This window comes from Hippopotamus amphibius, chromosome 2 (genome assembly GCF_030028045.1).
Source record: "Hippopotamus amphibius kiboko isolate mHipAmp2 chromosome 2, mHipAmp2.hap2, whole genome shotgun sequence".
NCBI classification, from domain to species: Eukaryota; Metazoa; Chordata; class Mammalia; order Artiodactyla; family Hippopotamidae; genus Hippopotamus; species Hippopotamus amphibius.
This window is the reverse complement of record NC_080187.1, coordinates 193,361,183-193,377,151: the sequence shown is the minus strand read 5'-3', so window position 1 is coordinate 193,377,151 and position 15,969 is coordinate 193,361,183. Positions and strand designations below refer to the sequence as shown.

The following is a 15,969-nucleotide window of genomic DNA, read 5'->3' as shown; positions in this document are numbered from 1 at the left end:
ATCATGAATCTCAATAAAAATGACTGAGGTTTCCTTAGTCACTGTAACTATTAAATAACACACATACACGGTCATTCACTGCAACATTATTTAGGAGAGCAAATAATAAAAAACCATCCATATATTCGCCAATAGGGACCTGGTTGAAAATACTACGGTACATCCATCCATCCAATGAAAACTATGCAATTGTATAAAAGTATAAAGATGTCAAACAAGGTATAGGATAATCTCTGTAGCATGCTATCTTTTGTGTAAGAGAGAGTATGTGAGTGTGTACCCATGAATTTGCTTGCTTTTTTCAAAATGACACAATGGAAAGATTAATCAGAAACTAATGAAAATAGTTAACCATGTGGTAAGGGGCAAACCTGGTACAGGGGCTAGAGATAAAAGTGAAATTTCTCTGGTTTTACCTTTTTATCCGGTCTGAACATCTGGATCATGTAACACATGTAATTTTTACATATTTTAAAAATAAAATTTAGGGAATTCCCTGGCGATCCAGTGGCTAGGACTCGGCACTTTGACTGCCGTGGCCTGGATTCAACCCCCTGGTCGGGGAATTAAGATCCCACAAGCTGCATGGCACGGCCAAAAAAAAATTATAAAATAATGAAAATAAATAAAAATAAATATAAAAACAAAATTTTAATTGAAAATGAAAAAACTACATGAAAGTCTAAAAAGCAAAATATAGCATCAGATGTACAAAGTATAGACTATTGTTTTCAAAACTTCCTGCTGTTAGGGATCTTAGAATTAGTTTGGAAAAGACATGAAAAGACAAATACATAAGACAACAGATGGTAGGAGCCACCTGCGTGATCACAGAAGACTTAAAACTTGGTTTGGAATACAGAAAGGGAGAGACAGGATGCCAAAGGATATTCTACTTGGAGGAAAGAACGTAATGAATCTAGAAGACAGAAGAGTATTTTCAGTGGAGTGAGGTTCAACAAGTGGAATATGTGTGCATATAGTCTCAGATTCTTTACCAAGACATCTCCCACTACCTCCCCATCATTTGACAGCAAAGATCAATATAACTTGAGAAGAATATTGGTCCCTGACAACAGGACACTATCAACTTCTTTAAATAAAGAACACGTTCTACTCCTATATTATTCTAAAGTGCTTCCTTCTTAAGTTTCTGATATAAAGCTGAACCTATACGAATACAAGATTTAAGTCCTTGAAAAGAGTTTTCCTAATAGCCTTAAAGGTTGACTATAGAAACAAAATGTTTTAAAAGATACCTCAAATCCTTATAGCGAACATTTGTGATACTAAGAGCAGGATATCTAAATTATTAAAGTCAATTTCAGTTTTTATGTATAAAAAATCATCCCTGATCATTAAACTGATGAAGTTTGACTTTTTAAAATAAGCTTTACTGAGGTATAATCTACATATAAGAAAATTCACCCTTTTACGTGTACAGTTCAATGAGTTTTGACAAAGTCATCTAACCGCCATCATAAGAACAGGTGACTTTTAATCTTTAACTCCAAAATGCTATGAATCAGGAAAATTGATGCTATTAACAGGCTGTGAGTTCTTGAAATGTTACCTCTAAAGCTTTGGAAATCACAAGGCTGTGTTCTAAAAACATATTACATATCTGCCATCGTTCATTTTATATAATAGACAGAACTTTAAGGACAACATTAAGTGCAAAAGTCTTAAACACATACATACCTACTCTTTTTTCTAAAAGGTTTCCCTGTTGTGCCAACTTGATTGCATGTATATAGCCAAAGGAAGCATCATATCCAAGCATTTCACAATATATAAGTCTCACCATACATTCCTTCATCATTTTCTGAAAAACAAAATATCCAGTAACCATATAAATAAATAGAATTCTTTGATTTTTAAGTATGTTGTAATTATTTATCGGAGAATTCTTTAATCCTAGCAGTGAAGAGGTAACATATATAAATTAATCACCCAAAGTCAGACTTTATAAATAAAAGTTTGTCACAAATTTAACTACCAACAGTACTCATTTTAGTAAAATTATTTCAATATTTTGTTAGTAGCAACAACACAAAATAAATCAACTGTAGCTATTTCTAATTCTAGGTGCCCCTCATGTAAAATTGGGTTATGTGAGATACACGGTCCTCAGACAAAACTTCACCACAGTCTCTAACTTGGCTTCTAGAATGCAGCACATCATTTTAATATACTTTGTCAAATTAAAACATCCATAGTGCTCCCACAAGTTGGTAATAATTTTCTGTAATGAAAATATTTTTCACATTTAAAGACCAAACTGCACCTGGAGTTTCTTCAGAATTATTATGCTGTATATAATACACAATAGGTTGTTTTATAAGCATTACTTTTTCAACAACTCTCACAATTATTATGATTTTATTTATGGTATAATCATTCCAATATTTAAATTAACTGGGCCTTCCAATACTTCTAACACAAGCTAATAACTTGTTTTAAGAGATTCTATAAAGTTTTTATTAGTTTGAGAATATCTGCATTCTCAATATTTATAGCAAATTTTAATCAAAAATTAAAAATATAAATGTGTTTCAAAATAAGAAAAGCTCAGACTATTATACTATCTAAAAATTAATCAAGGTTAACATACTACAGGATTGCTGGATCACAAAATGCTTAAGAAACAGTAAAATAAAATGTTTTAAAGTAAGGATAACATTTAATATTTCATATATATTATATATAGATACATAGGTTTTACATATATATATACACACATGTAAATATGAAGAGTTTAAAAATAAACCATAGGAAAATCTTAAGGGAAAAATATTTAATGATTTAATTTAGGTCACTTGTGTTTAAAGCAATAAAAGTTAATTCATCAGCACATTAATTAAAACTATTAAATACAGCGAAAACAAGCTTCAAAGATACTGAAAGTCTCTTCAAAGGTTTCTACACCAATGAGAGGTGGTTCATTTAAGCCATTAAGTATCAACCCTGATTCTGTAATATTTTATCTCACAGTTTTTCAAAAGACATTTTGAACTTTAAGTAAAATTCTACTGCATACATTATTATTCTCATATTTTTGGAGAAGAAAATGCATTCCCCAATGCAGGAATTCACTCTAGAACTTCTTTAACAAACTGTAATCCAACTTCTACATGACCACCTCAACGACAGACTATTCTGTAAAGTATGCTGAGTTGGATGGCCATAATTATTATAAAATCTTCCTTCAAACTCTGGCTCCCTAGCTTCTATCTACTTATCTAAATTCTGTCAATACCAGGTTTATGCCTGGTAACATGAAAAACTGTATTTACTGATGCCAATTACAGAAAATGGAAATCAAACCAAGTAAAAAGAGAGAAGCCATTTCTCCTTAACATTTCTATCAAGAATCACAACACATAATGATTTTATACATACGCATAAAAACATATACATATCTATACACACACATACGTATACACACATAGATATATTGTATTAACTATGTTTTGAGTTGCATTTGTCCCCATATTACTATGCCCATAAAAGGATATACATGCATGCTCTCAGACTTTACAAGTGTCATTCACATACACAATCATGTATTCATGCAAAATGATCATCCCAATACTTTTATTAGGAGAACTGTATTCCACAGCAGCTTACACAAAGAAGACACAAAATATTTGCTGAATAATTGGTGCTTGAAAAAAAATCTCATTATCTGAAACCACATAAAAATTTAAAGGAAAAAAAAAAAGTAGGCCTTAATCTAACTTTGCAAGGAGAGTGGCTTGCATATGGTGGCCACAGCTTAAACAGTTGCTGAATGAATGCGGTCTGAAAATCAAATTATGTGGAACCAAGTATTTTAAAAACTAGATCCTGATTTAGCTATTGTGCAATATACTCAGTTTTACAGCAAGAAAATAATTTTTCTACCTTGTCGGCCAACCTATACTCCAAGATGTACAACAGTAAAATGAGAGATCTACAACATATCAATTCAGGTCTGAAAATACTATTTTAAATGATGTGTCCTAACCGTCTCCCAGTGTACGACATCAAAACAGTAAGATCAGCCTTGGGGTCCCAGGAGGCCCACATGCATGTAACTATCATCATGTTGACAATGAATGGACATCAGTCAAGCAAGTCTCGTTCTGGTGCAGCCAGTCAGTGATAAAAGGCTAAAATTAATGTCTGACTTGTTACCATCCGTAACTGATTCTGTGATAAATTAGATTTCAGCAACTGATCAATTAATGCCACTACTGAGTCCACAGTGGACCAGATGTCAAATTCAAAATGTGCTGGCACTGACTATGCAAACTTACGAAAGTTGTAGTAGGAGCAGAAACAGTTGCTTTCAGGTTACTCAGTTCCTGCTGGATTAATTTCTCTTCCTCCTGAAAAGTGAAAATATTTGAATGCATAAGTAACTGCCTTTTAAAACTGTAACAGTATTTTTTAACAAGAAAAATATAATTCATAGTATTTTCAATTAAAAAAACCATTATTTTAAAGGAGAGTTACAAAAATTATGTGCTTAAGATTTGCCTACAGGCATTTCTCCAACTCTCAGAATTATTCCTAGAAAGAATAAATATTTTCATGCTAACTCATCATTCCCCTTTTTTTCACTCAGTTACTGTCCCCTTAAGGACGGTATAGCAGAATATGGTTTTTTAAAAAAATTAATGGTGGAGAGAAAGCAGAAAAGCAATTCTTCATGCAGTGACCCAGGATAAGGTTCTCACACCTCCTCCTTCTTCGTGGAATAGAGAAACAGGGTAAGAAGGCAGAAACAGAAACCAATCTTCTCCCCTTAAATTATATTCTTCATCCCTATCCTTTTCTCCTTGTTCCTTGCATCCTTTTCCTAACTTCCCATCACTGCCTTACACACACAAAATAAATACACCAATATGGTTACTTCTACTGTCTGCATTATATTTCACCTCTTTAGGCAGTTGAAAATTGGCTCCAATTTTGACCAGTATAATGCTATCTTTAAATTACACATTGAATTATCACATCCCCATTAGATGACTAAGAACTACTAGTGAAGTACTGCCACACCTAGATACCTTATGTACAGTTTCAAACCTCAATTTCAAACCAAAAACATTTAATTTCATTTGGCCATCTCATAAAAATTAGCAAAGGACAAAATGTTAAGACAAACAATATTAAGTCCACATATAAGTGTTTTCTGTGATTTCTGAATGTGAAGCAGATCCTCTCTGGTACAACATCATCTTATTTCACTTTAAAAAGAACGTTTTTAAACCCTCAGAGCACTTTGAAGAAAAACCTTCTCTCTGTCTTTTCTTTCCTCCTGACATATTTCATTGCATACAGTTTATAGCTGTCTTAAGCTGAAGATGAAGGACCAATTCCTTGGGGGAAAAAATGTGTTTTAGGCTATTTCTTTAGGGTCTAACACATAGCCTCTTCTACAAGTATCTTTTGAACAAATTATGACATACCACATGGCACTTTTTTAAGATACAAAATCCTTGAAGCCTTGTATCAGTATCTTACACAATCTATGCAACTACCAAAAAAGTCGGAACTTACAAACTTCCATAACTGCCCGTTTTCAAAGCCCATCTGAGGCAGAGACTTACTCAGCAACTACTGCATTTGGGGAGAATTATGCTTTTTCTCTGCCCAACCCGTAAGTCTAACCTAAGAACCTCAAGCTCCCCAAACATATTTAACAACAGGTTCAGATGGCAGGGTCTGTTCCAGTGCATGACATCGAGCAGTTGAAAGAACTGGGAGAGAGAAAGAACCCGAGTGGGAAAGAAACTTTTTAGAAGAATAACGCTGACACGTCCATGGCACCTGGTATTTTCACACGCTTGTTGTCTCATCTAACCCTCGAAACAACCTACGAAATATGTATTGATACTCGCCACTTCAACGTTCAAGAAACACATGGAGGCTCAAAGATTAAAGACATTTGCCCCTGATAATAATGAGTCAGTGTCAGGGCCAACCGTGGAAACCCGGCCTCCCAGTTGTCAGTCCGGGCAGCAAAGTGACGCTTCCGGACAGACGCCAGGACCGAGAGACACACAAGCCGGAGGGCCGGCCTAGGAGGCTCGCCACCGGATCGGAGCCTCCCAGCGAGGGGGCCTCTGCCGGGCGCCCCTGACCTCCCCGCCCGGCGGGCACCTACGTGCTTGGAGGTGAGCGCGGTGATGCCGCGGACCAGGCCGCCCAGCCGGGAGGAGAAGGACGCCTTGGCGGCCGCGGGCCCGCCACCCGACTGGTTCTGCAGGAAGAGTCCCGGCAGCGCCGTCAGCGTCTTCTCCACTATGTCGCTCATCGCCGCCGCAGCCGTGGCCCGCGCTCCGGTCGCGGCGCGGCCTCATGCCCAGCCCCTGCCCCGCCGCCGGCTCGGCCTCCGTAGGCACTTCCTGTTTGTTTGAAGAAGAAAGCTTTATTTGCGTCCTGCGCAGACAAGCACAATGTCGTTCTCCAGAGAGGCCGCCGGAGGGCGCGAGAGTCCGCGAGGGAAAGACCTCCCGACGAACCTGCGAGGACGTGGTCCTTCTGTGGAGACTTAAAAGGACCCGACGCTCCCAGTTTCGATGGCAACCTCGGCATCCCCAGCGTCTCTGGGTCCTCCTGAGGTAGCCGCTGCCAACCGTCCCTCTTATCCTTCGTCCGCAAAAGTCTCCCTTTCCCTTCAGCCGCCTCCGCGCTGCCCGAGACGGGATGGAGAGGCGGACAGCCCTGGCCCTCTCCCGGCCACCGCTCACTGACTGTGGACCACCGGCAACCCGCCCGCCTCCCTCCGCCGCGCTCCAGGGGGCGTAATCGACGCGGGGCCCGGGCGGTGCCGCGGACCCTGGTGGTGCTGAATGATAGCGCCGCTCTCCTGTGGACTCAGCCTGCCGAGTTCAACGCCCGCTGCGCACGGGGACTCTTGGCCACGGTCCCTTCCCGTCCCGTCCTGTCCCACTCTTTTCCTGGGCTTGGGGAGGCAGCCACGAAGGGGAAGCGGCCGGGTGGCCACCCCATCACCACCACCCCCTACCCCGCTGCTCCTGCTCAGCAGCGCTCTGTTCTTTTCTGTTTTAGAACTGATCACAGCTGCCACTAGGTAAATATTTATCTCCCTGTACAGAGGATGTCTTATTCATTGCTGTTACCTCAGCTTCTACCTGGAACAGAATCTAGCACAGAGGTTTTGAGAATGTGGTCTGGTGACTTCTGAGGGTCTCTGAGACCCTAACAGAGGAGCCAGGAAGTCAAAATTATGCTCAAAATATTACTTAAATATTATTTGCTCTTTTCACTCTCATCCTCTCCAGAGTGTATAGAGAAGTTTTCAGGAGGGTAGATGACTTACAACCTCTCCATGACTGGAGAAGTGTGTACTTAAGTGCTTCTCTTGTATTTTATAGATTTCATCCAAGGTTTAGTGTGTACGTTTTCGGAGATTAACTCAGTTTGTCCTCAGTACTTCTAGTGTGTTCATACAAGCTATCTTTGTGGTGAAATAAAAATCCATATTTTAAGGCAAGACAAGAGAAATTTAGACATAAAAATTTTCCCTGACCATTAGGGTCCTCCTCTCTTGTCTCTCATGTGCATTGTGCATCTGCATCATTCGCTAACCAGCCTTCCCCAATGGCAGAAATATCTGCTCAGTCATAAAGATCAATTTTTCTTCTTCTGGCACCATCCATGTAACTCTTTGAAGATAACATTCCTTTCTCATTCCTCTAAGGGGTCGCGATGCTCCAGCACTCACCTTGTACGTGCAGACAACTTTGGTGAATTTTATGTATAATGCCAGTATATCATTTCCCTTAAAGACAGCAGATGGTGCAGAACAGACTTGTCAGATGACCTGGGGAAATACTGGCCCACACCTAGTAGAAGTTCTTAGCTTAAATGTTTACTCAGAGCGTTACTTGTATTCTGCCGATTTTATAAAATTATTGGTTTTTTGCTTTTTTTTTTGGCATTACCAAATATGTGACTGAAACTTAGATACAATTAATGATGATTTGGTGATTTGAAACAATTGGTCAAATGTATAGTCCTATAAGGTCAATGATCTCAATAGCACAACTCAAGATATGGGAAAAAGCAATAAGAGGGAACCATTTCCTGGACCATAACAGACTAATCAGACAGGCACAGTCCAGAGGCTTTTGATTACTGTTAACAGGGCCTCATCCAGTAATAGCACAGTGAGTGGCCTATCAATGAAATCCTTGCCTGACCTGGAAATGAGAATTCCTACCACCATGGGACAAATTTGTCATGAAATGACTCCCAAACCTTAGTCAAAATTAAAACCAAAAGGGAAGGAATTATAAAATAAAGAATATAACCCACCATCCAGTTCTACAAAAATCAAGTCATTAGCCTCAGCCAGTTGCTGACCTACAATATATCCTGAAAGGAATTCAGGGCAAAGGTCAAGATGAGGCACTTTGTGCTCTGGAAAACTGACAGAACTGGCCCTCAGATAGATATTTTTAGGAGAAAATTTTATGAACTCAGTTTGTTGAATCTTCTTATACTTAGAAAAGCACTGAAGCCATTAACTAATATATCTGTTCCTTGCAAATAGCATTAACCTATCAAGATGAATGTTTGATTGGACATACACCTTCGCCAAAGTCACATATAGTACTGGCCTTCCCCTATACCTCTTCAGAACAGTTCTCAGAGCTCTCTGAGAGACTGTCTCCCAGGTTATAATCCTCAGTTGGCTCGAATAAAATTTTCCGTTTCTCTCTAAGAAAGAATTTTGTTGACATTCATTTAGACCTTATCTCTCCTCATTAGATTGTCCAATAAATGGTATTTTGAAATCCCTAAATTCTCCTTGTGCCTATGCAGAAACACAAGAAAAAAGTTTATTTTGTTTACATGTTTTGCAAGAATATTTTTAACTTATTGAAAACTTTTCTAAATATTTAAATTTTATCTAAAACTGTTATTTTCTAGAATTTAATCTTTTATTCTAAAATAAAATTTTGTTCACAATTTTTTTTTAATTTTAGATTCTTTCTTTGATTCACAAAAGGGAGATTAGAAGACCTGCTTTCTCAATCTCCCACATCTAAAGATGCTGAAAAAAGATGATACTGACATCAATATCAGGATTCTGACTCAGGTAAAGGGAAAAATCTGGGTGAAACTGTAAATAAAAAAGGAAAGTGTGACAAAAGCGTATTTTTTTCCCCTTGACTTTAGCAATATTAATGATTTACCTTATTTTGTCTTATTCAATAGAATATTTTCAAAAACCATTATAGTGCCAGGTAAGTTGAGGCATCATTTTGAGACCAATCATTCAGAGTTTAAAGAAAAGGGAATTGAATATTTTAAAAATGATACCCTCTTTCGGGGCTTCCTGGGTGGCACAGTCGTTAAGAATCTGCCTGCCAATGCAGGAGACACAGGTTCGAGCCCTGCTTCAGGAAGATCCCACATGCTGTGGAACAACTAAGCCCCTGCATCACAACTATTGAGTCTGCACTCTAGAGCCTGTGAGCCACAACTATTGAGCCCATGTGCCGCAACTACTGAAACCTGTGCACCTAGAGCCTGTGCTCCACAACAAGAGAAGTCACAGTGATGAGAAGCCCACGCACCACAACAAAGAGTAGCCCCCGCTCACCGCAACTAGAGAAAGCCCGGGTGCAGCAACAGACCCAACACAGCCAATAAAAAAATTAATTTAAAAAAAACTTTAAAATAAATAAATAAAAATTATACCCTCTTTAAAAGCCAAAGCTTTTTTTGTTACCACTTTTCAAAATAGAAATGAAAAACCAACTGAAGAATTTTACGTGTTAAATTATTGTATTGCACTGGCCGAGAAGGGCACACAATAGCTGAGAGACTAATAAAGCCTGTACATTACTGAGTGAATGCTTGCTAGATGAAAAATCGGTCAAAAAGATTATGGCAGTGTTGTTTTCCAAAGATGCAGTAACTCACCAAATTAGAAATTTAGTTGCAAACATAAAGACTGAGTTAATGTCTTACCTGCAGAATTATACTGTCTTTGATGGACAGTATATTTAAGATGGACAAAAATTATATAATTATAGATGTAGCTAGACTTGTTGCTTTGCTTGTATTTATCAGGTGGCAGCACCAGCTAATACTTGAAGATCTTCTGTGTAAATAGCTGGCAATAAACTAAAGTAACGCTGAAATAAAGCACTGTACAACTTTTTTTATCTCATATTTTATTCTGGAACAACTGTGCTGATATTTGCACTAATTGTATATTTTATTTTTTATTTTTTTGGCTGTGTAGGGTCTCTGTTGCAACACTCGGGCTTTCTCTAGTTGTAGTGAGTGGGGGCTACTCTTTGTTGCAGTGCGCGGGCTTCTTGTTGCAGTGGCTTCTCTTGTTGTGGAGCATGGGCTCTAGGCTTGCAGGCTTCAGTGGTTGCAGCACGCAGGCTTGGTAGTTGTGGTGCACGGACACGTTTGCTCCGAGGCATGTGGGATCTTCCCAGACCAACAATTGAACCCATGTCCCCTGCATTGGCAGGCGGATTCTTAACCACTGTGCCACCAAGGAAATTCCTGCATTAACTGTATAAAAGCAATACTGGGCAAAACTTCTGACACCTTGGCACAAATCAAGGCAGAGTCTGTACTCTTTACCACCAAACATTCACATTAAAAAAAAAAAAAAAAAAAAAGGCAGTTTCGCAAAAGAATATCTTTAATGAAGTAGTAAGAATTTTTAATTTTATTAAATCTCAACCCTTGAGTACATTTCTTTTAAATATTGTGTGTGTGTGATAAAGTGAGGAGTACACATAAAGCAGTTCTCATGCATAACCAAGGTTTCCCAAGGAAGAGCACTGGTGCAGTTGTTTGACTTGAAAGCTGAACTAGCCACTTTTCTTCATGGAATACAATTTTGCTTGAAATAATAACTAACAAACAATGGCTTTCTTGAAAATGAGCAGCGAGTCTGTCACTTCAAGGAAAATAACTGGCAATATTCATTACCACTAATAAAATTCAAACTTTCAAATGAAAATTAGAATTTTGAAAAATGTATATCTGCCACCAGGAGTTTGATAATCTCCTAATTATCTGTTCTGACAAGATCAGTGGTGATATTGTTATTTTTATAGTATATAATTAAAAGTGTCAATATTTAAAGATCTGTATAACTCAATGAAACAATATTTTCCAAATGATCAATGCATCATGTTATAGAATTATGCATGGATTTAAGATCTGTTTAAAATGTACATAGACCAATGATTTTAATGTAACCCTATACCAAAAGTTCACTGATATATTTTCAAATCCCATATTGCAACAAACCTTTAAAAAACTACAGCTTGTTGAGTTTTGGTATGGTATCAAAGAAGATCCACAATTATTTGAAAAGACTATAAAATATTCTCTTTTTTCCTGAACTACATATCTGTGTGAGACCAGGTTTTCTTCATAAATTTCAAACAACATACCAACCCATGATAAGCTGATATAGTCTCTTAAGGATATGTTCATATCCTAATCTTTGGACTTTGTGAATGTTACCTTATATAGTAAAACTTGCACAGATGTGATTAAATTAAGGATCTTGCAATAAAATTATCCTGGATTATCCCAGTGGGCCCTAAATGCCATGATAAATGTTGTAAGAGAGAGGCAGAGGCAGATTAGCTACCAGAGGAGAGACTGATGTAAAGATAGAGGCAGAGATTGGAACAAGTAGTCACAAATTAAGGAATGCCAGCAGCCATCAGAAGCTGGAAGAGTCAAGGAATGAATTTTCCTCTAGAGTGTCCAGAGGCAGTGCCTCCCTGTGCACACCTTGACTTCTGCCCAGTGAGACTGATGTTGAACTTCTGGCCTCCAGAGCTATAAGGGATTACATTTCTGTTGTTTTGAACCACCAAGGTAATTTGTTACAGCAGCCCCAGAAAACTATTACAAACCCCAAAGGGATAAATTAAATGCAGAACCAGGCATGAGAGAATTCAGCTGTCTTACATTAAACCTAAGGTAAAGAGATTTGCAGATTTCTAAAACAATGCCACTCCTCTCACTTTTTTCATTTTGAATATATAGCTGTTTTTTATTTTTTTAATGTTGTTAACATGTAGTAGGTTTACTGTTGCTATTTTAAAATCAATAGCTTAAATTTTTATCAGTTTTACTTTGTTAATTCAGTAAATATCTGTAGATATAACCCATATAATCAAAAGCTTTGGGGGGTCCTCAATAATTTTTAAGCATGTAGAGGTGTCCTGAAACCAAAATGTTTGAGAACTGCTTATCTAGTACATAGTAAGTGCTCAATTATTTTTTGAAGTAATCATTATATTTATAATTCAGTCACAACAATCAATATATGAGTATAGGCCAGTGAACAGCAAAAATGTTTAGGGGTAAGGTGATGGATGCAAGGGAAGAACACAAAAGAGTTCTCAGAGAAGAGAGAAGTTGCGAGGGGTGGGGGGAGGGGGACAAAAGTATCTCCAGCTGACCCAGGTTATGAGAGAATAATTGCTGAAACAACAACCAGAGCTTCCTACCCTGTGGCCCAGGCACAAAGATCATTGAACACCCACCAATTCCTACTATTCCTCCTCTAGCTTCCACCTCCCAAAGCTGGAATTTGAAAGTAGAACTAAGAAACAAATGTTGAAAACCCAGAAGTGAAATGCCTGTTAGGAAAAGCTACAGAACTGTATGGTAGGCCCTGCTAAGATTTAGAATTATAAGATGTGGAAACTGGAAGAATGTTTGGAGTTCATCTATACATCCAATCAGCTAATTTTGTAGTTACTGATACTTAGATTGTGAAAGTCTCTTGACCAAGGTCATACAACCTTAGGGGTAGAACTGAAATTACTGCCCTAAACTTAGACTCTGAGCCTGAAACATTTTCCCTATACTTTCATGGTATCGACAGTGAAGAGGTTGTCTGCAGCTTCCTGTTCTGAGACTCTAGCTCCAGGTCCTGCCTTGAGATGAAGGGGATGTGGATGTTCTTCTCTAAGCTTGTAATTTTAGACTGTACATTTTTTCTGTAAATATGGGCTCTTCTTTCTCCTTTTCCCATCTCTAACTCTGTCCCAGGTAATTGCACTCAGAGTGACATACTGTCACAGGGACTGAACCTATTAAATTAAACCCTCAAGAACTAGATTTCTTCTGTCTCTTCTTCCAGTCAGGGAGGAAGGTGGCTCTCACTGAGCTGAAAATAGGGCAGAGAAGTGACTCAGTACATTTTAAGAAGGTGCAGTGGTCCTAGAACAGTAGGAAGCAAACTAGTTTATTCCCCACAAGAGTATCAGTAGCCCCACTGTAAAATTTCTAAGCAGGGCTGTCTCACCTGAAAATGCGCGTATGTACAGATGTGTGAAGGGGTGATAAGCATTTTTCTCCAGTATATTTCCTCAGCTTCCTTTTTTAAAACCTTTTTTTTAATAGATGTTAAATTCAGTTTACCAAAATTCAAAATGTACAAAAAGTTATACTAAGAAAAGTCTTCCTCCCTTCCCATTCCCCAGCCATCCACTTCCCCTCCATAGAAACAACTGCTGTGATCTATTTCCTCAGAAATATTTTATACATAAACATTAGCTTTCGCTTTGAAAGCCTTAGATTCCACCCCTGTGCCCACAGAGAATTCAGCCCACTTCTTTTCAGGATTAATCTCTAGGGTATCATTCCTTCACCTAACATTTTTCAAAAATTCCTGCCCTCAGTTAACTGATGGGACTGTTGACGACAGACAACAGCTGCTCATGCTCTCTTACTCCAAGCTTGCCATGCTGTCCCAGAAATGTACACGGGAACCACCTGAAAGAGGAGTTCCACACATACGCATGGCCCCAGTTCTCATCCCCTATCCTTGGCCAAGCTCTCACCTCGGCTCTAAGTCATCCATCCCACTCCCAACACCCTCAACTTCTAAACTCCATTAGCTTTTTTCATCCCCTTGCTCTCTGCATTTAACATCTGGCAGTGTTTTCCCTGCAAAGCCCTTGTCAGCTCTCACCAATAATTCTGATTTTCCATTCAAGTTAGATTGCCTCCATTTACCCCTGATAACATGCTTAAAACATCACCATTGCTCCACTTCCCTTGCCATCTTGCTTTAGTATCTCATCCTTGTCCTGGATAATTACAAAAATCATCTCATTAGTCACCCAACACCACCAATTTCTTCTCTTTTCAGCTAACCCTTCAGAGGGAGCTTTCTATTTCAGAATCTGATCATATTATTCTCAGTTCAAAATAGCCTGATGGATAAACTGCAAACTCCTTATCGGGGGATCTAGACCTTGATAACTTTCCCATTGCCCACCTCTCTAGCCTCTTCTCCTACTAGGCTTAGGTTAGCATTTTGTTGTTGTTGTTTTAGGGATATTGAGCTGTTGATAGTTCCGTGAACATGCCACACTTTTAACTCCTCATGTTTTGCACATGCTGACTATTCTTACACTCTTTATTAACTGGAAAATTGCTATTTATCCTCTAAAACAGAACTCAGGCATCACTTTCTCTGTGAAACCTTCCCTGCCCCGTGTTTGTACCTTGTACAACCTCTACTAAAATTGAATTGAAATGATCTATTTTTATGTCTCTCTCCCATGTTAGAACTGAACTCTCAGGGACAGAGAGCATGTTTTTCTTATTCTCATAATTCTAGAACGGAATCTGTATCTATTGTCATAGAAAGATATTCATATGTTGATATAACACCAAAAATATAGTAAAAAAATTAGCACAGGAGTTAAAATGGAATACAAAAAATATTTATTAAATATAACAAAAGAGGAACAAAAAAAACCATGTGATGCATAGGGAACAAATAGCAAAATGGCAGACATGAATCCAGCCATATGCATAATTATATTGAATCTGAATGAACTACTTCCTCATTCTGATAATGTGGTATATTGCATTGATTGATTTTTGTATGTTGAATCATCCTTACATTCCAAAAAGAAATCCTACTTGGTCATGGTGTATAATCTTTTCAATGTGCTATTGAATTCTGTTTGTTAGTGTTTTGTTGAAGATGTTTACATTAATGTTCATAAGGGATATTGATATATACTTTTTTTTCTTATAGTGTCTTTGTCTGACTTTAACAGGGTAATGCTAGCTTCATAGAATGAGTCCTTTGAAGGAATTTGAAGAGGATCGATATTCATTCTTCTTTAAATGTTTAGTAGATTTACCAATGAAACCATCTGGTCCTGGGCTTTTCTTTGTTGGGAGGTTTCCGATTACTGATTCAATCTGCTTACTAATTATGAGTCTGTTCAGATTTTCTGTTTCTTCATGATTCAGTCTTGGTAGGTTGTGTGTTACTAGCAATTTATCCATTTCTTCTGGGTTATTCAAATTGTTGGCTCACAGCAGTTCATAGTATTCTCTTATAATCCTTTTAATTTCTGTGGCATCAATTGTAATGTCCCCTCTTTCATTTCTGATTTTAGTTATTTGTCATTTTTGTTGGTCGCTTGGAAGACTAAATTTTGGTTTCATTTATTTTTCTATTGTTTATCTGTTCTCCATTGCATTTATCTCTGCTCAAATCTTTATTGTTTCCTTCCTTCTGTTAGATTTGGGTTTAGATTTCTCTTTTTTCTCTAGTCCTTAACATGCACAGTTATGTTATTGATTTGAAATTCTTTTTCTTTTTTAATGTATATATTTACAGTTTCCCTTTTAGCACTATTTTGCTGCATCCCATCAGTTTTGTATGTTGTGTTTTTGTTTTCATTCACCTCAAGGTATTTTTAAATTTCCTTGTGAGTTCTTCTTTGATCTATTGGTTAAGAGTATGTTGTTTAATTTCCATACATTTCCAGTTTTCCTTCTGTTTTTGATTTATACTTTCATTCCATTGTGGTTAGAAAAGATACCTTGCATGTATCTATGATTTCAGCCTTTTAAAATGTATAAAGATTTGTGTTGTAGCCTAACATATACTCTATCCTAGAGACTATTCCATCT

At 37.7% G+C, this 15,969-nt stretch overlaps 1 protein-coding gene across 8 annotated transcripts in view; it reads right to left on the bottom strand.

Annotated features, from left to right (window-relative positions):
- The window catches only part of AP4E1 (adaptor related protein complex 4 subunit epsilon 1), a 102,206-nt gene extending 95,827 nt beyond the window's left edge, over nucleotides 1–6,379 (bottom strand). For 7 of the 8 annotated variants that reach the window (XR_009051366.1, XR_009051364.1, XR_009051363.1 and 4 more), the window contains exons 1-3: nucleotides 6,155–6,379; nucleotides 4,302–4,373; nucleotides 1,702–1,825 (exon numbers count right to left, since the gene is read on the bottom strand). Coding sequence is in view for 1 of the 8 variants with exons in the window: in XM_057722184.1 (XP_057578167.1) it covers nucleotides 1,702–1,825; nucleotides 4,302–4,373; nucleotides 6,155–6,304 (346 nt within the window). In the remaining 7 variants the exon portion in view is untranslated. Of the gene's footprint in view, nucleotides 1–1,701; nucleotides 1,826–4,301; nucleotides 4,374–6,154 lie in introns of those variants that run through there. The other variant, XR_009051365.1, reaches the window with a different exon arrangement.
- Nucleotides 6,380–15,969: the final 9,590 nt, after the last annotated feature.